The sequence below is a fragment of the Hibiscus syriacus genome, unplaced genomic scaffold (assembly GCF_006381635.1).
Source record: "Hibiscus syriacus cultivar Baekdansim isolate YM2019G1 unplaced genomic scaffold, ASM638163v2 tig00000452_pilon, whole genome shotgun sequence".
In the NCBI taxonomy this organism is placed as follows: Eukaryota; Viridiplantae; Streptophyta; class Magnoliopsida; order Malvales; family Malvaceae; genus Hibiscus; species Hibiscus syriacus.
In genome coordinates, this window is record NW_024061787.1 from 245,501 (window position 1) to 268,300 (window position 22,800).

The 22,800-nt window shown below is 35.4% G+C and overlaps 1 protein-coding gene and 1 long non-coding RNA gene across 2 annotated transcripts; one reads left to right on the plus strand and one right to left on the minus strand.

Moving 5' to 3' along the window:
- Positions 1-7,149: 7,149 nt before the first annotated feature.
- On the minus strand, positions 7,150-9,352 carry LOC120205644 (F-box protein SKIP14-like). The gene is made up of 2 exons (XM_039205499.1): positions 8,376-9,352; positions 7,150-7,883 (listed from the first exon to the last, which is right to left on the minus strand). Exons 1-2 carry the CDS (start codon positions 9,276-9,278, stop codon positions 7,359-7,361), a joined length of 1,428 nt encoding a protein of 475 aa, XP_039061430.1. The 5' UTR covers positions 9,279-9,352; the 3' UTR covers positions 7,150-7,358.
- A 1,835-nt stretch (positions 9,353-11,187) lies between these two features.
- LOC120205531 lies at positions 11,188-18,360 on the plus strand. The gene is made up of 3 exons (XR_005524038.1): positions 11,188-11,418; positions 12,301-12,302; positions 18,348-18,360. It is a non-coding gene; the product is annotated as an uncharacterized LOC120205531 (long non-coding RNA).
- The last annotated feature ends 4,440 nt before the right edge of the window (positions 18,361-22,800 follow it).

The window sequence follows — 22,800 nt, forward strand, 5'->3', positions numbered from 1 at the left end:
CCTTTCTCTTATTCAAATCCCGGATACGATTCAGAATGTTACAAACATTCAATAGGAACCATTTATCCAAATATTACTCATTACCACATATTTTAATCTATGTTTTCTTATTAATCTAGGTAAGTACAAACTAGTATATGTTCAAAGATAACTCTCAATCATTTGATATTGAACGCTCACACCCCTGATATTCCTAGTGCCTGAACTTGGGATCTCAAGAAACAACAACAATTTTTAACACTAATATAACCATCCACCATACATTTTAATAACATAAACTAGTTTATAAGCTATTACAAACTATGTCTAAACTAGTTTAAAACCAATTACTATTACCATATACATACCAACTAGTAAAATCAAAATACATCATATAGATGTCATTACTGATATTGTAGATATACTCCTCAATAGGTAGGATGTCAAGTAATTCTTACTCTAATTTATGCATTTTACTTACACATGAAAATCATCATGTTCTAAATATACACTTAGTGAGGCAATCATAGTAATATTCAATGCAATGCAACATATAAATATAAATAAATAACAATACTCAATGCATCATGACGAAATTTACTTGTAATTCAGTCATAGATAATATATTAATATTATATAAACCACATATAAAATTTCTTACCAATATCCTTTCCATTTATTTCAAAAGCTCAAAAGCTTATTCACATGATACATTCATTAACCAATAAAACATAGCCCAAATATAAGCCTATGAGAACCTTAGGTACAAGAGTCAAAATATGCACCAAAGTGCTAATACACATAAGGTCGTGACCACCATATACACTAAGTATCCTATATATACATTATAATGCTAAATCAAATATGTACCCTACTACTTGACTCTATAACATGCCAACTATACCACTGTCCCTTAATGATATACTTAAGCATATAGTCTATATTTATTTCATCCATGATAATGTATATCAATATAATTCAACAGTGGATAGTTCATGCACGAAATAACATTCATGATGTTGCATCATATAAAAATTATTGATTAATGCATTTCATATTCAAATTTTGACATATTTAGAACATGTTAACTGTATGCTCAATGACATAAATATCACTTGAATATAAATAAGGTTGGATTTTTTTAAGTCTTCCTAATGATGTATAAAATGTCTATGTATCATGTTATGTATGCATTGTATTCATATTGACACTTTTATACAAATCAAAATATAAGCCTCACTAAGCTTAAAACTCGATCTTTTTCCTTTTCTTTGTTCCTCGTTTGGTCCTGATTTTGATTGATTTCTATACTCACATCAAATACATAACACAAAAAATAAAAAGCACATGTTAGAATCCATCTATCCCATGTGCATATAGTGTAGGAAAATTCATAAAAACATTCTTTTCTTTTTTTCATTACAAGGACTGCAACAACAATATATTAATCCTCTGATTGGCTATTCATGTCAATGTTGAGCATCCTTCTTACCCCATCAAGAGGCTGGTGCAGAATTGTGAGACTTAATCTAGTATGACCTACGTGTGCCAGTGTATCTGCAATTCTATTAATGTCTCTATTAGCATGTATAAACTTGATGTGCCATTGTAGCTAAAGAAACTTCTGAATTCTGCGAATGATTGTTGTTTCGTTACTATGGACTATGGAGGTAAGAACTCGCACCACCTCGCTACTATCAACCTCTACTTCAACATGTCTAGCCCCTCAATTCCAAGCTAAGGTAAACCATCCAAAATCGCCCAAAGCTCGGAATATAATACCGAACAATGACCTATTTTAGGATGATTTTCACCCAACTAGCGGCCACCACTATCATGGATAACCCCACCAATAGCAGCTGCTAGGGAACTTTGGACAACAACTCCATCAGTATTAATTTTAATGCCACCACTATTGGGAGCCTTCCACCTTTTTCATGAGGGTGATTCGAGGATGATAGAGTAAGTTATCTTTTTGGCTTTTGATCCCTATGAGATAGAAAATAATGATGAAGAATGATGAAGATGATAAGATGGCTGACAATGCAGTTACTAGTAGTGATGGGATGATTGAGGTTCATGTCTTTTTCTGACAATGGGCCATGCATAAGTGCTTATTCGGTCAACTGTGGCCCTACTTCTAGTCGTAGTGAGGCTGTCATACCAAGTCCAGATCCATCTATCTCAAATGGGTTTCGGCTTTTTGATGTCTCGATTATAATTATAAAGAATATTGAAGTTCCTTCTATGGGTGTGTTGGGGGTATTGTCCACTCTAATGGGATAAATTGTGGGGGCCCAAACTCTGTAGGCAGCCAAGATCCAGTGTTTACAATTGGAAATAACAGTGGCAAGGGATATGAGATCCCCCAAAAATTTAAAAAAAGAAGAAGAAGGTAAATAGTAAAAAAAGGGGATGAAAATAGAAAAAAATAAGCGGAGGCAAAGCGTGGGAGATATGGTGTCTAATTCCTTAAATCCAAGTCCAATTGCTACTACCCATGTGCCTTGCTTGGAGTCCGTAGCTGAAGCCTTTGCTACCTTTGAAGTCGGTGAAAGATTAGGTGTTGAATTTGATGCTCCTGTTAGCACGGTAGTTGGAAGACTCGAGGGTTTGTATGCATATGATCTGGGTTGATAGTCTAGGTGTGATTTTTTGCTTACTCAATGTGTTTTTATTGTCTTATTTATGAATTGCTCAGTTTTATCATGGATTGTAAGAGGAATGGAGATGGCGGAGAATGTGAGAGTTATATGTCGTTCTATTGCGTCAAGTAAAGCTAGTGTGGTTTTCCTTCAAGAGTCAAAGATGTCAATTGTCAAACAATGGGTAATAAATAATCTATGTTGGTCAAATTATGATGGCTCGGCAGTTTCACCAACGGTTGGGACATCGTGGGGCATACTCATGTTATAGAAATCCAAAGTTTTTGTAGGCGAAAGGAAAATTTCGTAGAGCAGGTTCGTAGCGTTTGAGAGTTGTATATATCAGTACAACCTGAAAGTGCCGATGATTAATGTTTATGCTCCTATTGAGTTAGGCGAAAGGATGGAGTTCTTTAGCCAATTATCTGATTTCATTGAGGCTTTGGGTTTGCCCGTTATTATTGGGGGTGACTTCAACACAGTGAAGTTTGACGAGGAGAAAGTGGGGGTCCTATAAGTGCTTTTCAACGAGGGATTTTTCTGAACTCATTTCGAATAAGAGTCTGATTGATGTTCTAGTGTCCGAAAGCCCGTATACTTGGTTTCAGAGGTTGTGGTTCAATCACAGTTTGTAGGGTAGACATTTTCTTAGTATCGCTAGAAGTTCTTGTGTCCCTCCTAGTGGAATACACAATGCCCCATAGTTTGTCTTAATCACAATCCTTTTCTACTAGAGGAGGAGAACTTTGTCAGTGGTTCATGTCCTTTTAAAAGGTTTTCGCGTGGGGTGGCTAATAAAGATTTTTTGAATCTGGTTAGTTCTATTTATGGTAAACACAAAAGGAAAGGCATCAGCTCATTGTTAAGAGAAATCAAAGGTGCTTTGAACGCATGGGTAACTAAATTTAGATTAAAGGATTCCGAGTCTATTGTAGAGATTGAACGTAAAATTGAAGTTTTGGAAGCGACTACATTGTCATCCGCCAATAACAGTGGGATTCTAGCTGAAATTGGTAAACTCAAAAGCAAATTATGGTCGAGATATCATAGAGAAGAAAGAAAATGGCTACGTAGATCTCGATTGAACTGGCTCAAAGAAAGAGATCGAAATGCTAAGTTTTTCCACATCTCAGCATCCTTGAGAGGGAAAGAAAACTTTATCTAGTTCAATTATCCAGAATGTTTAAAAGTTTTGTAATGATTTTGCCACAATGTCGATTAAAGATTTCAATGTCCATTTAAGGAATTTGGGTTCGGTTATGAGTAGTGCATTTGAAACCCCATTTTCGGAAGAAGAAATTTGATGTGCCATCAAATCGGCTGATGGGTCTCGAGCACTTTGAGCCAGTTAAAAACATCAAAAGACTTTTAAGAGTGTTCTAGTTAGGTTCTGGGCTAAGGCTTAACTCATGTAAGTCGAAACTATATGGGATTAGTGTTGAGGATGGATGTATTTCTTATCGGCTAGAATCAAGGAAGTGTGATTGGGATAGGTTTCCCACTAAGTATCTTGGCCTTCCGTTGGGCCAAGCGAGGAATTCCATGGAGCTCTGGTAGGGACTGAGCCAAGATTTTAGTTCCAGGGGCAAAGTATAATTAACAATAGAAAATGAGGGAGAAAAACCAAAATAAATCAAATTTAAAGGTCTAAATAGGTAATTATCCCAATATTCTTTAATGGTAAAATAAATTTGGCTGCCCCCAAGCTTCTATGTACCTCCGTCCCTGAGCTCTGGCAACCCATATTAGATAAGTTCCATACTATATTTGATGGCTGGAAGGGGAATCTTCTCTCTGCATTACATCGATGAAGTCAATCCTTGTCAATTTGCCGATGTACTATCTATCGATTTTTCAGATGCATGCATTTGTGGCTACGAAACTAAATAAGATGATTTAGAATTTTCTATGAGGGTCTGGTGAAGGTAGATCTATACATTAGGTTAAATGGGAGAGTGTTTGCAAGCCAAAGCTAAATGGTGGTTTGGGTGTTATTGATTTGAAAGTCAAAACCTGGTCTTCATTGAATAAGTGGATTTGGAGGTTCGGGTCTGAACCTGGTAGCTTGTGGAAGAAAGTTTGGTAGCTAAGTATGGCCTTGATCATTTCTTGTTAATCCTAAAGCTTGCAATTCGAGTAAAGTATCGTCAGTCTGGACGAATATCTCGTCTCCCCTAAGTAAGTTTGATGATTCTTTCACAAACAACATTAGATGTTTTGCTGGAGATGATAGATTTATAGATTTTTGGGAGGACTATTAGATCGAGGTTCCGTCACTAAGGGTGTCATTTCTGAGGATCTTTGGCGTGGCTATCAAAAGGTCTAGTAAAGTTACTGATTTTTACTCATTTTCGAATGGGTCGTAGGTCTGAAACATCGAGATCAGACGAGTACTAGTCGAATGAGAATGCAGTGTGTGGGATGAATTTATTAGTGTGATTAATAGAGCAATGCATGTCCATATATATGTAGATCGGTTGATTGGATTGGGTCTCCCTCTAGGATATATGCCCCGTACAACTTCTGTGGTAACGTTGCTAGCAATGGATCCGTTTTAGATAAATTTTGGAAAATAGTTTGGGAAAACCTAGCCCCGCCTAAAGTAGATTCGCTTAGAAGATAATTCTTCACAGAATTCTGACTCTTGTTGAGCTTGCTAATCGGGGAGTTGCGTGTTCCGCTAGCAGGCTCTGTGTGCTTTGCTTTAAGAGGCGGAATCAGTAACCCACCTTTTCTGCCATTGCCAGGTAGTATGGAGGACTTGGCTAAGCCAATGTGGAGGATGGTATTTTTTTGGTCTTATATGGACTCTTTAGCTAATTAGAAATGAAGCCATGTTTAAGAACGGAAGTTGCAAGGAAGATTGCATTTTTGAAATGGCTATGCTGAGGGCTGATTTTTGGTGCAAGAGCAAATGACCATTATATTATCGTTCAATCCTAGACTTTTTACGTTGCCCTTCTGCAATTGAAACCTTGGGGAAGTAATACTGAAGAATTGTTTGTTTGCTACTGAACTGTTTTTTGTGGTGTGAAGAATGGTTTTTTCTTGAGGACTACGATGTTTAATTTGGGTGTTGGGGTGTGTTTGTCGGTTTGATCAGTTTACTTTGGAGTGTATATATTGTGTTGCTTGGCTGCTGTTGTTTATTAGCTGTAGGAGTTGGCTCTTGTTCTATTTTTCAATCGGGGATGGTCCAGGTTTGGCTTGTTTTATTTGCTGGAGATGTAGATCGGTTGTGTCTATAGGTTATTGTTTTTGGTATGATATCGGTCGTGTGTTGGTTTGATGTGTGTTCTTCGACTGGATAGTTTAGGACCAAATGGGATTTACGTTGATAAGTATTGGTGAGATTCTATTTTGGTTTGAGATTTTTTCGGGACGCCTCTGACTTTGATATGATGCATTCTTTTCTCTCTATTTAAGCTTAGAGAGTTTTTTTAATGAGACACATATTTGTTTTGTTTTGTTTTTTTTTTTCTGTATATTCTTGATCAATAACATTCAAATCTACCCTTCCAAAAAAAAAATCCAGTAGGGGCAGTCTTCCATCGCACTTCAATTAATAGATTATTTGGCAGTGAGTGGCGCAGTTGGGAGGGACTTGAAATGCTATAGTGAGTAGGCCGTGTCTCGCTTAGGCGAGTGATTACGTTTTTGGGGAGAGCTAGGGTGTCGAAGATTATAGGCTAAAGCAACAAACTAGTGTTTGCTTATACCATAACACCAATCTTTGCTTTTATGTCTCCTTTGAACCTTTCCCTTCACCTTTTTTAATTCTGCTCATCACTCATATATCTAATTCACAATTTTAAAGATCCAATTTTTTAGATATCTAAAATTTCGAATATTATAATATTCAATATTTTAAATACATACCCTATCCATAACATATTTCTATTCAATATGAGTTAATGCTCTCAGCCCTATTTCTATTCATAAACATTAAGATTTGAATCTCATAACTTTACTTGAGAAATCTAAGCGAAGAAAAAAAAAAGCTAACGAAAGATTCATTTTCTCGATAATTCAGATGAAAAAGAATAGAGTTTAAGAAATTATTATATATTTTTTGTTAAAAATACATCAAAATTTGTACATCTTGCTAATTCCAGTAACCGTGATAACGTATCATCCATGTCCAACGGGGTAACATTGCATAATATGAATACCAAAGATTCAAACAAATGAATTCCAGTTGAGAAAAAAATGAACAAATGAAGAATTAAGAGCCCCATGATTTAAACTACAGCCATCCTTCAATTTTTCAACATGAAAGATCGTACCCAGAAAAGATCCGACTGCTGCTGCTGCCTCATCCGCCATTGTTGCCCTGGTTTAATGCAGAACGAAACGCCACCTCCAATGCATTCCAAACCATTCTTCCTTCATCCTTTGAATGAAGAACAAATGCTTACTCGACACAGTCAGTGGAAGGATCTAACTGCAATTCTTTTCCATCCGTGTATCGGTTTTCGATATCTCGCTCCCACGAACCAGCCACGCATGTTCGATATCTCGATCTTGCCAGCAAACCTCAATATTCCAATCCAACAAAGCAGGAAATACTCTCATCAAGGTTGCGATGAGAAGTTGCTTAAGATGCATTGAGTATATTGAACTTCCTTGCTAGGCATCTATGCCCTTATTGAACAACCACTTTCTAGGTTTACATCATGCGAAAAAGTGTCTTGTCCGCTGTCGTATCCGAAGGGAATAACAACATCTTCCAAGCTAGCCGTGAAAACATAACTGATACCTTGTCTCGTGAAAGACGTGCTTAGAAGAGGAGCCGCCCATCTGCTTCCGACAATTAAAACAAAGCAAATCAAGGGTGAATGTTTCCTCATAATCGCAGTCCTTAAAACAGCAACCGCAACGGATACAACGCGCAATGCAGAGAATGCAAGCCCTACACAACTGAGCTGCATGATTGGTTCTTCTGCATCTTTGCGATGCACAATCATAGACGAGTTTCAATTTCTGACATCTGGGACAAACTTCAATATCAATTGCCCTATCATCATCAGACATGAGGTAGGATTGACCCTGACAAAAAAATTGTGGTTTTGGCTCTCCCGATTGCATTGAATTATGTTTCCCGAGCAATAACTTCAACTCTCCAAATTGTTCTTCAGTTACGCTAAAACTTCCGCCTATTCTCAAATGTTTTATTCCTGAGAACCCTGCAGATTTGAGAGCTTTTAAATTGAACAAAATGCCCTCAATGCTAAGTCTCGTACATTCTGGAACACTTAACTGCACGAAAATATCGAAAATTGATCAACTTCATAGAGAACAAAAACCTTGGCAATAATATGATTATATGACATTTGCAAGAGTAGCAAATGAATGAATTCTAAGTTCAATGGCCATTCCATAGAATACCAATCCTGTGACTGTTATCAAAAGCAAAGACAACAATCCGGGAGTGAGAATTCATCAAATGCTCTACATGCCAAGACGATATTCAATTAGATCGATACACACTAATCACACCAATCAACTGGGTATCTAAAAACGAACGACAGTAGCTAACATGAAACTCGAGTTTGCACCTTCAGATCCAAGCACCACTAGCACATGAAAAAAAGAGGCAAAACAAGTACTAAATCAATTAAAACAAACAATTTGACAGTGCCAGTCCTTAAGGTACATGCATATCTATGAATTATAAACGAAACCAATTACTATATATAAACAGTAAAACATATTGGCTTGATAAAAGCAGCTTGCACTGCAAACACCAACCTTATTGAGCTTGGGATTGCTTTCAAGCACACGCCTCAGACCATCATCAGTGATCATTTTGCATCCCACCAGACTCAAGCATTCAATAGTGCCTTGAGCCCTGCTAGTTAATTTCAAGAGAGCATCATCAGTAATTCTCTTACTCAATGAATGTTTAATATGGATGTTCCTCCAAAGAAGAGGATCACTTCTAACCACATCGCGCAACGATTTACAGACCCTTTCGACACCAAGGAGATCCTTAACACCGAGATAACCGAGAGTATAAAACAAAGCAGTATTTGGAGCATCTCCTTCGCTATCATCGTCGGAAACTCCATTGCCATCCTCATCGAATGCAAAATCTTCATTGGAAAGTCCATTACCGATCCCAATTCCATTATAATGTTCGTTTGGGACCGATATCTCGTCGATTTCAAAGCTATCTTCCTCCTGTTGAAAACTCATGGTTCCATTCCATACCCAATTCATACCTTTAAAGAAAGATGATTGATCATCAATCCTTTTACCATCATCTTCTGAACCAAATCCATGGAAACTAGAATTGCCTTCTTCCTGTTGGAAACTCATGGCCCCATTCCAAACCCAATTCAGACCCTTGAACAAATGCTGTTGATCAGCAATCTTGTTTTCCTCACCATCTTGCATGCCAAACACACAGAAATCTGAACCCAAATCATTCTCAACATCATGAATCCAACCTGTGATTGCCGCAGCAAAAGTAGACCTAAGTTCCATCCCAAATGGATCAGCAGGCAATCTGTCAACAATATCATCATTAACAGCCTCAGAAATGCCTATTGGTTCACTTTTGCCACTTCCACTGAAATGATCATTTTCCACATCCCAATTGCAGCTCCAAAAGCTCAAAGAATTCGAAAAACCATCCCAATTCAAAGCCATTTTTTATATAGTCAATCACCAATACATCCAAGAAAGATAAACAACCTCTAACAAGAACCCCAAACTCAACCAACAATTGAAACAATTAGCATGGTTCAAAGCATGAAATTAAGTCTATCAAATAGAAACAAGATAACCCATTATTCCAGGTGAAAAACCAGACCTGAAAACAACACAAGACCCCAGAAAGTCTAAATGAAAGGAGCCAAATTTAAGCTCAAAAAAGAGATTTTTTTTACCTTGGATTTTGAGAATGTGGAGGCAAAAGTTGAAACTTCTAAAGAATGGCAAAGAAAGAGAGAACTGAAAAAGGACAAGGGATTTCAAAAGGAAAAGGATGTCATTATTATGAAAGAATCTGATCGAAGAGATAAAGAATCAAAAGGATATTGACCAAACTTTTCTTATTTTTCATGCAATGAGCAATGCAGGAAGAAAGAGAATTAAGAAGAAAAGTTAAAAGGGCAAAGAACAGAGGAAGTGAAACAGAGTTGGCTAAAAATAGGAGAGGAGGAGAGAACGAAGGAAAGGGGAACAAGGTTCCAGGCCAATTGGAGGAGTTTAATTTAGGTGGTGACTTTCAAAAAACTATTAATTATTAGATAATAAGAAAAATAAAAAATAATTATAACAATTATTTATTTAAAAAATACAATAAGTGTTTAAATTTTAATATAAACTAAATGTTAAAAATTTAAAATATTTAATTAAATAGCCTTTAGTAAATCATCTATAAACATCAATTAAATCAGTCTTAAATTAAGAAAAACCTATCTTTTGTCTTTATTATTTCTGGTTTCATACTTTCATTATCAAAGCGGTGGCCATGGCGAATTTCGATGTACCATTAACTTAACTTCTGCTATTATATAAATATATATATATAATAAGAGTTTGAATAGTTAAAAACGATATTGCAGCTGCTGTAAATTTGTATTATTTTGTCTAATTTGTGGCTTAATCAAGTGGGTGGTGGATTTGCAGAATTGCAGAGAAGCGGAAAGCACGATGTTGTACCCACATATTGCACGTGACCTCTGCGTAGGAGCGAGAAAAGAGTTGTAAAATATTTCTCTTCCTTTTTAATATTAAAAAAACTGTCCATTTTAGGGTTATTGCTTGATAATCATGTATTTTTTTCTATATTTGGATCTTTCTATTTTATTATTAGTGTAAATAAATAAATTTTGCAACTCAAGTGGATTGTTCAATCCATCCATAGTCAAGTTTGAATATTCTGATTTTAATTAATATAAAACACAAAATGTAAAAAATTCTAATCGACGATTTTAAAAAGAGAAGAAAGTAAAAGGTGTTTGAAAATTGACATATAATACGAAATTTGACAATTAAATTTGCATATTATAAATTGGATAGAGCAGTGATGAGAACTATTAAAGACGAGTATCATTAATTTAATTTAAAAAAATTAAATTATAAAAGACTCAACGTATAATTATAAATTAGTTAAAATTTTAAAGATAAATTATTTAAAATAAAAGTAAATTATTCTAGTGACCACCTAACTATTGTTTCTTTTTATTTTGACCAATATTTTTGAAATTTTATCAATCAAGTCACTCAAACTTTTTAAATGCTTTCAATTAAGTCATTTTTTCGTTAATATTTAACGGAGAAGCTGATGTGACAGTTAAATTATTTGGTATAATAACACATTTGGTCACTGTTATTTATATATTCTATCAATTTAATCATAATTTAATAAATTAAAATAAACTTAACCCTCAAATCTTTAATTTTAAAATATTTTAAAAGTTACGACGTATTGGTATGCACATTTCAATTCTGTCGATTTCCATAGTCAAATCTCGGACAACCAGTAACACAACATCTAGGGGCAGTAACATCTCCCGGGATAGCAGGTTCTCGGCTTCGAGGGGACGAGGCTTTTCAAGATGGGCAAATTTTGCCCACCCCTAACCCAAGGGACTTCAGTTTTGCTGAAATGAAGACTGCAACTAAGAATTTTAGGCCTGAGATGGTACTTGGTGAGGGAGGCTGAGGTAAAGTTTTCAAAGGCTGGTTCGATGAGAAGTGGGTAGGGAAGAGTGGAAGTGGAACCCCCATTGCGGTTAAGAAACTCAACTCTGAGGGCTGGAAAGGATTTGAGGAATGTCAGGTAATTTCATTAATTCTCGAGTTATCGTCACTTGCATTTTCTTCTTATTGCCATGGACTTTCTCTCGAGGTCAAATGTTCATGCATGTAGGACATCAGCTTCTAATTAGTAATTACCAACAATGGCTCATTAAAGAGAACCAGGAAAAAATGCGGTAGACGTTGTCTGCTATCTACAGAAAATGATGTCTTTAGAGTTCAAGGCTTGTTGTGCAAAGTAAAGGGGACTGGAAAGTGAATATGTATTTAAGGCTAAACCATACTAAAATGCTTTACATTGATGTTTTTACAGTTTTCATTTTGGGATAACCAGTTTCGTTCATTTTAATCTTTAATTTTAAAAGATTTGAGGGTAAAGTTTATTTTAATTTATTAAAATTAGGATCAAATTGATAGAATAGTAAAAATGATCAAATGTGTAATTATACCAAATATTTTAACTGCCACATCAACTTCTCCGTTAAATATTAACGGCAAGTGGCTTAATTGAATGCATTTAAATAGTTGAGTGACTTGATTGGCAAATTTCAAAAATATTGGTCAAAATGATAATGGGCAATAGTTAGGTGGGCATTGATATAGTTTACCCATTATTTAAAATAATTTATGTTTAAATTTTTAACTAATTTATAATTATACGTTAAGTTATTTAAAAATTTAATTTTTATAAATTAAATTAATGGTACTCGTCGTTAGTGGTACTCATCGTTGTTCGTCGAGAGCTCTAGAATTTTCCTATCAATTTTCATGAAGTGTTTTATTATAAGTATAAAACGCTTGACCATGACACTTTATCTAATCTAGTTTTGAAGTTTGGTTACTGCCGCAACTGTCTTTTGGGTGGGCTCGAAATTGGGCTTCGACTTGAATAAATGGGTTAGAGTCGTCACCGATCATTTATTTTTAAAACATAGAAACTAGGTCGATCGGACACCTTTTTACCTGATCTGCGTTTTACCAGAAATATGTCAGGTTCGGGAGTCTGTTACAGTCAAGGAAGGATTAACACCCTTGTATTGCCCTATCAGTACTAATTTAATTTCCACTTGTCTTAATTAAGAAAATTGCAAGATAAATTATAAGTAAAAATTTGATCCAAATTACTTACCTTTAATTGATTTAAGAGTACCCCTAAAAGGTCAAAAATATATAAAAAAATGAAGTACTGAATTGATAAAAAAACAAAAATTAAATTATAATAATTTAGACCAAACAGAAAAAGAAATATATACATGCCAAGAAATTAAAATAAATAGAACAAAAATGAAAATAAATAGAACAAAAACAAATCACACATATTAAAAACACAAAGTAATAAAAAAAATAATGTAAGAAAAAGTCAATTAAATTATGTCAATTGCAAAATTAAATACAAACAAAGATAAAAATTACTAAAATTAAGATAAAAATAAAAGAAATAATAAAAAATAAAAAATAAAAATGAAAGAATGGTTATTATTAGATTAATGACTCATAAAGCGTGATAATCTTTTAAATATAATTAAATAAAACATAAAATAAAGAAAGAAATGACCAAATTGAAAAATAACATACAATGAGGGGTGAATTGAAAAGAAAAATCGGAACTAAAATCGAATTTAAGGCATAAAACAAGTCTTAAAAATAAATTAGGGACTAACTCTACAATTAGCCCCTACCCGTGTGAAAACAAGCGGATCCTTAGGGGATCCGGTCGGGTTTTTGGGTTGGCTATAAAGCCCAAAAATCAGAAACAAATTTCATTTTTTCCTCCCCTTGAAATCTATCAAAACCATTTCAAACAAAACCTCTGAAATGTTCTTCGTGTTCTTCATGACACGAAGAACATTCAATTGAAACCCATAATCCGGCCATGCTCCGCCTCGTCGGCTGCCGTTCATCGACGGTGAACCCAAAATATTTTTACACCGTTCGAAAGCCTATTATCTCCTCTTTTCAAAAATCCGATTTATTTTCACAAAAGAGCCTCAGGGAGGGCTAGATCTGAGGAAAGTTTTTCGAAAAACCCTTCCCGGATCATCGGCTACTCTCTTTCGAAAATAAAAAACCCAAACAATACCACATGCAAGCAAGCTGATAAGAAAAATACCTTCTTTATTGATTTCCTTTCGAGTTACAAGTGATATTTTTGATTCGATCTAACTTGTCTTTGTTTTTTATTTTTGCAGGGATTTATAGCATTAGGAGTCCCTTATTTTCATTCGATTTAGTGTTTCATTAGGATAAAAATACATGTTTTTGAATCCTATGGAATCACGTTGTTGGTTGATTGTTGTTGTTGCTAGAAAAAATTGTTTCTCATTAGGGGAAGATTTCTTCAAATCGGCCGAACTTTATTTTTCTCGGTGGTCTGTTTTGGGCCTTTGGATTGGCTGCAGATCCAATGGCTCAGGATTGTGCGGTGCATGATAATATTTTTAGGGTTTTACAAACCCTAGCTGATGTGTGATCTGAGCCATTTGATTGATGTTTGATCCCACAACTAAGAATTGTGCGTCGCTTTTACTTAAGTTGAAAACCCTAGTTTGCTGGGTAAGGTGAACTTGGGTCGAGTCGGTTTCTTGGACTCTTGGTCGGGTCGGTTTGCTGGGTTAAGCCTGCCAACCTATTGGGCTCCTTCATGCCTTACTAGACTTGGACTCCCTGTTTGGATCAAATAACAAAAATAAAAAAGAAAGAAAATAAATAAATAAAAAATAAAATGAATATAATAAATAATAAATTAGAATAATAAATAATAAATAATATTATACTATATAATATATAAATGTTTTTAAAAACTATATAATATATATATATATATTCAAAATGTTTTCAAAAACTATATATTATATATATTTTCAAAATATTTTCAAAAACTATATTATATATATATATATATATATATATTCAAAATGTTTTCAAAACTATATAATATATATTCAAAATATTTTCAAAAACTATATATTATATATTTTCAAAATATTTTTAAAAACTATATATTATTTATATTTTCAAAATATTTTCAAAAACTATATATTATATATATTTTTAAAATATTTTCAAAAACTATATATTATATATATGTTTTCAAAAAGTTTTTTTAAAACTATATATTTTATATTTTCAAAATTATATATATATATTAGATAGCACCCCCGACGAAAATGAGTGTCTACAAATGCCCATCTTTGCCCATTATCGTGTAACGAAAATAGGGCAAAGACAAAGAGGCATAAATTTTTGTCGGTGAGTATGGGTAGTATGTTTATGTGATAATGGTTGACTTTTGAGCTTGAAATTTCAACTTAAGGTAGCCGTTGAATTCTTCTCAACTACCATCCACTGTGGAAGAGGGGAACGATTTCCTGTTGTTGAGCCATGCTGTGGATGACTCCGGAATTGTCTGCAAACAATGATATCTTTCATTATGAAGCTGAGATCATAATTCAAAATTTGAATAGGAAAGTGGCTTCTTATTGCTAATCTTAATCAACCTTGGTATTCTTCTTGGCTTAAAGACGTGGTATGAAAATTTAACCGGAAAGTAGTTCCTTGCTGCTACCTTGCGATAAATACGTCCTCGAACTAAATGGAATCGAACTCGAAAGTTGACAGATGACTCTTCTTGCCTTGAGTTATGCTATACTAGGATGGGGGTGACCCATCTGTTGTTGCAGATAACTCATTTGTTGTGACACTAAGTCAATCCATTGGGCACTATATCCTTCTTCGTGAAGTTGAAATCGTGGATGGCTCCTTCACTGTGAAGTTGAGCTTTGAATTGGATATTGTAAAGTTGGAATCCAATCTTGCACATTGCGTCTCTTCTAGTTCAATATCTTTCAATGTGAAATTTGAAATTGACTCTGGCAAGAATCTACAAAATTATGCATATATGCGATGCTATGGATGAAATGCTCTTATGTGTGCCTAAAATGCATATGTGAAATATGTTATTTTAGGATTTGGAGAGAAATCTCAATCTCTGGTTGTCAATCTTAATAACTTTTGGTTCCGAAATCTTGAATTTCTGATCTTGATATTGGATTCTTCACCGTTCTTAACTCTGATGTAAAAAAATTTATCCTTAGTCTTGGTTTAGGCAATGCCTTTCCATTATCTCAAGTATAGTGCATAAGCCATGATCGGCTTTCGAATATCTGTACCTTTCAAAAAAAATCTTTGTACATTAATACACAATTATCTTTTCAAAAGTGAATAAATCATTAAGTTTAAATTCAACCCAAGATGTTTAAAATGAATTAACTTAGAGAAATGGCCATATTTATGTATAAGGAAAGAGGAACAACGTATATAACAAACATTTTGGAAAGTCAAAAAAAAATATAAGTAAATGTCTTAGATCTCAATAATGCGGACGCCTTTGAACTGATACGCCGTTAGATGACTTTTGAGTACAACCTTTGTCAAGGAGACTATGAAAATGAGACAATGTTCGAAAGTGTCACATTTCCCTAAATCGTTAAGTCTGAAGAAGATTTGGATGTCGTGACGCATAACCTTTCCTAAATCCTCATTCAAATTACCCTTTTAGGGTTTTCAACTTGAATCCGTCCTTGGTTTCAAGACACCCTTTGCGGGTTTTCTTCTTGGACCCACCTTTTTTTCAACTTAGGGCACCCTTTCGGACTTTCACCCTAAGCAAAATATTTTTTGACTGCATCCGAATTAACGGGATTTAGCAGTTTTGGCCCATCCATTTCAGTCAGAATCAGTGCTCCCCCGGAGAAAGCCTTCTTTACAACATACGGTCATTCCCAATTTGGCATCCATTTTCCTCTGAAATCTTTTTGAATTGGACAAATTCTATTTAGTACAAGATCTCCTTCGTGGAATACTCTTGAGTGCACATTTTTTATTATGCGCTCGGATCATTCATTTTTGGTAGAGTTGACCATGGTGAATGGTTTTTAACCTCTTTTCCTCTATTAGGTTCAACTGATCATATCAAGTTTGGACGAATTTTACATCATCTAGTTTAACTTCTGACAAGACCTGGAGTGACAAAATTTCTACCTCAATGGGTATTACTGCCTCCATCCCATATGCTAATGAGAACGGGGTTGCCTCAGTCTAAGTTCATACCGAGGTTCGATAAGCAAACAGAGCAAAAGGTAATTTCTCGTGCCAATCTTTGTATGTCTCAGTTGTTTCTCCACTATCTTCTTGGTGTTTTTGTTTGTCGCTTCTACTGCTCCATTCATATTCGGTCTATAAACAGTAGACTTGTGATGATTTATGTTAAGAAGCATCCATTATCTTATTGTTAAGGTTCGTGGCATTATCTGTAATGATTCTTTCAGGTAAACCATACCGACATATGATCTCTTTTTTCAAGAACTTACAAATAGTGGACCGAGTGACACTGGCATACGATGCAGCCTCTACCCATTTCGTGAAATAATTGATTGCCACAAGAATGAAACGATGATCATTTTTTCCAAATAACATCCATGCTCTAAATAGAGAATGTCCATGGTGCGGTCATTACATGAAGAGGTTGAGGTGCAATGTTGATTTTATCCCCATAAATTTGACATTTGTGACATCTTCTAGCATACTTGATGCAGTCGCTTTTCAATGTGGACCAGAAATATCTGCATCTCATAATTTGCCTTAACATCATATGTCCATTCGCATGCAAACTCCGTTATGTACCTCTTTTAATATCATCTTTGCCTCTTCCGTATCTACACATCTCAAGAGGATCTGATCATGGCTTTTCTTGTACAAGACTTCTCCATCAAGAACATATTCAGCCGCCATCCTTCTAATAGATCTTTTATCAGTTTTAGTGGCTTCCTCTGGATAACTCCAGTTTTTGATGTATTGCAGGATATCATGATACCAGGGCTTAATGTCTTTTACTTTCTCGATTTGTTAACAATGAGCCGGGTACTCATACAACTGCATGTTAATTGGCATCATATCAGACTCCCCGCCAACCTAGAATGCAACTGTCAAGGTAGCTAAAGTGTCGACCATTTGTTTTATTCTCTAGGCACATAATGGAAAGAGATTTCATCAAATTCTTTGAGTTGATCCAATATTAGCTTTTGGTATTCCACCAACTTTACATTCTTTGTCTTCCATTCTTCACGGAGCTGTTAGATCACTAAAGCCGAATCTCCATATACCCGCAAGGTCTTTATATTTTGTCCAATATTAGCTTGAATCCCCAAAACACAAGCCTCATACTCCGCCATATTGTTGGTGCAATCAAAATTCAATCTTCAGGGGAGACCAATATTGCCCCAATACCATGTCCTAATGTATTTGATGCACCATCAAAACGTTTTTTCCAGGAATCGCATTTGGAAGCACTTGCTTCTTCTAAACATATAACCATCAAGTCTTCGTATGGGAAGTCAAAGTCCAGTGGCTTATAATTTTCAATAGTTCTGCTTGCCAAGAAATCCGATACGACACTTCTCTTTATAGCTTTTTGGCTCACGTACTCGATGTCGAATTTAGATAATAACATATGCCATCGGGCTAACCTTCCAGAGAGCGCAGGCACACCCATCATATATTTTAGTGGGTCTAACTTAGAAATCAACAAAGTAGTGTGGTACAACATGTATTTTCTAACGTCGCAATCAATGAACTTCTTGCTCAAGTACTAAATGTCCCTTTCCTTCCTCCCGGATTCATTACGCTGACCCGGAACACACCCCATTTAATTCTCGAATATGGATAAATACAAGAATTGAGGTTTACCCTGGATGGGGGACATTAAGATAGGAGTGCGAGATAAGTATTCTTTTATTTTCTAAAATGCAGGCATGCAATCCTAATCTCATTCTAGAGTTATTTTTTCGAAGAAGGCGAAAAATTGGGTCGCACTTTTTGGTTAGTTGAGATATGAACCATGCTACGTAATTCAAACTGCCCAGAAAACTTCGAACGTATTTATGTGTTTATGAGAGAGGTAAATTCTGGATGACTTTGACTTTATCTGGATCGACTTTGATGCCTCTCCTGCTGACCATGAAGCCTAACAACTTTCTAGATGTTACCCCGAAGTTACATTTGTTGGGGTTCAGTTTCAGCTGAAACTTTCTTAATCTTTGAAGGGGCTTTTTCAGATTATTGATATATTCATTTTTGGTTTGTGCCTTGACAATCATGTCATCAACATAGACCTCAATTTCTTTATGCATCATGTCATAAAACAAGGTCACCATGCCTCTTTGATATGTTGCCCCAGCATTCTTTAACCTGAAGGGCATCACCTTGTAGCAGAAAGTTCCCCACATTGAGACGAATTTGGGTTTTTCCATTTCCTTAGGATGCATCTTAATCTGGTTATATCTCGAGAATCCATCCATGAATGAGAAGAAAGCATTTTCGGTGGTATTATCCACCAAAGTGTCTATGTGTGGCAGAGGAAAGTTATCTTTGGGACTTGCCTTGTTAAGGTCTCAATAATCGACACACATGCATACTTTCCTGTCTTTCTTTGGAATCGACACTATGTTAGCCACCCATTCCAGATACTTGGCAACTTGAAGGAAGCCAACATCGAACTGTTTCTTGACCTCTTCCTTGATCTTTAAGAGCATTTCAGGTCACATTCTCCTTAGCTTTTGTTGCACAGATTTGCATTATAGTTCGATGCGTAGTTTGTGGACTACCATATCTATATCTAGTCCCGACATATCTTGATACAACCATGCAAACACATCTATGTATTCTTGAAGTAAGAATATTAATTTTTGGCTTGCTTCAGTCGAGATTGTTGTGCCAATTTTGACTTCCTTTCTTTCATCTTCTGTACGCAGATTCAGGACTTCAATTTTCTCTTCATGTGGAAATATTTTCTTGTCTTCTCTTTCTATCATCCTTAACAATTCGGAAGGTAAATTGCACTCGTCTTCATTATCATATTCATCAACTTCCCCAAGACAAACGAACTATTCAAAATCCACTTCCGGGTCATTATCATCAATGCCTGTATTATCATTATCTTGGGGCCTGAAGGAGAAACGAAATGTGTATATGTGAGAGGAAAAATATCCCACATAGAATGACTAAAAATTAAATTCCAAAGAGCATAATACAAAGTATTGAATGAAAGAAAATTGAATTCAAAAGAAAAATACTGATAACTCCGTAAAAAGGCTCAATTTCTAGTCTTTTCACTTTAGTTATTGCTCGTCTAAACAAAGTATGCACAACATTTTAGTTGCATTTGGGTTATATTTTCTTGTGGTGGATAAGTTTTGCTTCGGCAAGATTTATTTGGTTTAACTGATGCTGCTGAGGAGAAAGGGTTTGTGTGGATTGTGTATGTGTAGAAAACTTATAGAGGAAGAACATTTTAGTCGTGAAAACGTAATTTGCAAGGGACAATGGAACAGAGAAGAACGTGAGGAGTATATTTATCTCGCCAAGGCAAGGTTTATCTGCAAGGTATGAAGCGGATATGACAAAATTGCCTATGTCACATGCCAGCTGGATGACCTCCTTCATGTGCAAGCAAGCCCTAAATATTCTGACAGTCACCAACCGCCTTTCCTTTTTTAGTCTGGACGAATAATAATGATTATTTAAGGAATCTTCAATCATGCAAAACCCTAGGAGATTCCGCCCTATAAATATCCAGTCGTAACCGCCAAAGAAAAGGAGGCAAGGAAGAAGAGAGAAGAGCTTTGCTGAAGGTGTGAGCGAGCAACTGCAGTGCTTTCCCACCGTTTACCAACCGACCTTCCTTGGTGTCCTCCGTAGCCAGACTATAGTAGAGCGGTGATCAGGTCTCGAGAGAGGTTGATCACAAAGGCAGGCGCGGTGCTGATCAGAATTGTCACGATAGAGCCCCCAGTTTTGGGAGTCGTTCTTCCTTTGTTCTTAATTTCACTACATGTTTGGGGTTGTATTAAACGATGATACTTGGATGATTTTTTGATAGCACCATGACTGTCTTACTTGGTGTTAATCTTTGTCTTAACTAGACAATCATTTTATGCTTTATGAATGATGAATTATGTTTTTTCTCATGACTATTTTGTTCATTGTTTAAATATTTTACCTTGACACTGTAAGAGCTTCGAGAGATTGCCTGGGGTTTTGGTAAAACATGTCTTGGCAATGTATGAGCATCGAGAGATCGCCTTTTGTCTATATAATGATTATTAGATTCGAGAGAATTAAGATAGATCTACGTGAACAATGGAATGGATTCAAGATGGTGATGTTCTAACTTGTCTACCTTAGAGATAATGAGCGGGTTTCAATCGTCTAAAATGGATAGACACTAGAGTAGGATAGACAACGACTATAGTTCACGCTGAGAGGTATTGCTACAATAACAGTCTGAAAAACCATGGGTTGTAGTTAACGCTGAGTAGTATTGCTATAGCAACCGTCTAAGAATACTTAGTAATCCTTTCAGGAAGCTTAAGCAAGTCATAATAATTCATTCTAGACTTAGGTTAATTTTTGTCAATGCAAAAGATTAGCATAAGTGCTATGTGGTAAGTCTGAATATGTGAGGTTGTTTGCATTATATTTAAATAAACACTTGTCTTTATTTTTTATTTTAATAGTCTGCATATTTATTTTTTCTCGATAAAACTTTCCTTCAATCATACATTATAGTATTTCCTTGTTTTATTAATATTAGCTTTTTAGTTTGACAAGATAGTAGGAATTAGCGTGTGACAACTAGTTCTAGTTGTGGTGAAGATTAAAATCGTATATCAATCCCTGAGGAGACGATAACTCACTTACCCTATATTACTTGATTCGATTGTGTATACTTTCACATAATTGCTTGCCTTAGCATATACATTTACAAGCGATCAAGTTTTTGGCATCGTTGCTGGGGATTGACAACTGAAGAAATTTTTATTCACCATAATAAGTTTTTCTTGTCACCTTATATTTATATAGTCTAACATAGTTTATTATTTTCTTTTATAGGTATTTATTACATGACCTAAGATCTGCTGGTAAACCATTGGAAGCATTCGACCCTGAAGTTGAACAATCATTCAGACAAAGGCTACGTGACCAAAGAACCAGAGAACATTTAAACCAACTACAATTATAGGGCAACAACATAGGAGATCATGACGATCCAGATGCAACAATTAATCTTCAAGTTGCAAGACCAAGAGCAATACGAGATCATTTGAACCCAATTCTCGATGACCTCAATCCAAGCATAGTGGAACCTGAGATACTAGCAACTCACTTTGAACTTAAACCAATGATGTTTAATATGTTAAATTCTATTGGCCAATTTGGTGGTTCACCCAATGAGGATGCTAGACAACATATTCGTGTTTTCCTTGAATTGTGCGACTCTTTTCGACAACAAGGAGTGCATGAAGATGTGCTTAAACTAAAACCCTTCCCTTATTCCCTACGAACTTTTCATGGAGTAATCAAGGGAACAATAACAATCAAGCAGCCAGTTACAACAGGTCACAACAAAGTAACGCATACCATCAACATTTTCAAAATCAACATCATCAGTTTCCCTGGAAAAAAAATAAAGGTAAAGCTTTTTTTTCTAATACTAATTCCAATACTAACTCCTTGGAGTTGTCATTATAGGAATTTATGGCCTCAACAAAGACCTTGATGCACGAGCATTCTAAAATAATTAAGAACTAAGGAAATTTGTTTGTAAAGCCATAGTTCATCTCTAAGAGCATTGGAGAATCAAGTGGGCCAAATTGCTACAACATTATATTCTCGCCCACAAGGAAATCTCCCTAGTGATATTGAGATCACTAAACATCATGGAAAAAAGAAATGCAGTGTACTTACACTAACGAGTGGAACACAGTTAAACCAAAACAACAAGTTTGGGGGAAAACACCTAAAGAGTCATTGCCATGGCATAACACACAACTAAAGGATGGAGCAGAAAATGAGGAACATGATGAATTGCATAAAGAAAAGGAAAAGGATGAAGGCTCAGAAAAACATCGTCTAAATAATGAGAAATTCATGGTCAAGGCCAGAGATTCCTCAGCACCAATAATAGATAATGTGAGACCTCCACCACCGTTCCCTCAATTATTGAAAAAATATAACGATGACATCCAATTCAAGAAATTCGTTGATGTTCTAGACCACTTGTATATCAATGTTCCCTTTCTTGAAGCCATTGAGCAAATGCCATCCTATGCCAAGTTTCTTAAGGACATAGTTACGAAGAAAAGGAAGGTATAACGTGTTGCCACGGCAACAGAAATCTGTTATGCAGTAAGCAAACTCCCACCAAAACAAAAAGACCCAGGCAATTTTATAATACCATGTTCAATTGGTAATGACTTTGTAGGACGAGCTCTTGTGTATTTGGGATCAAGTGTAAACTTGATACCAAATTCCATATTTATGACACTAGAAGGGTATCACGCTTGTC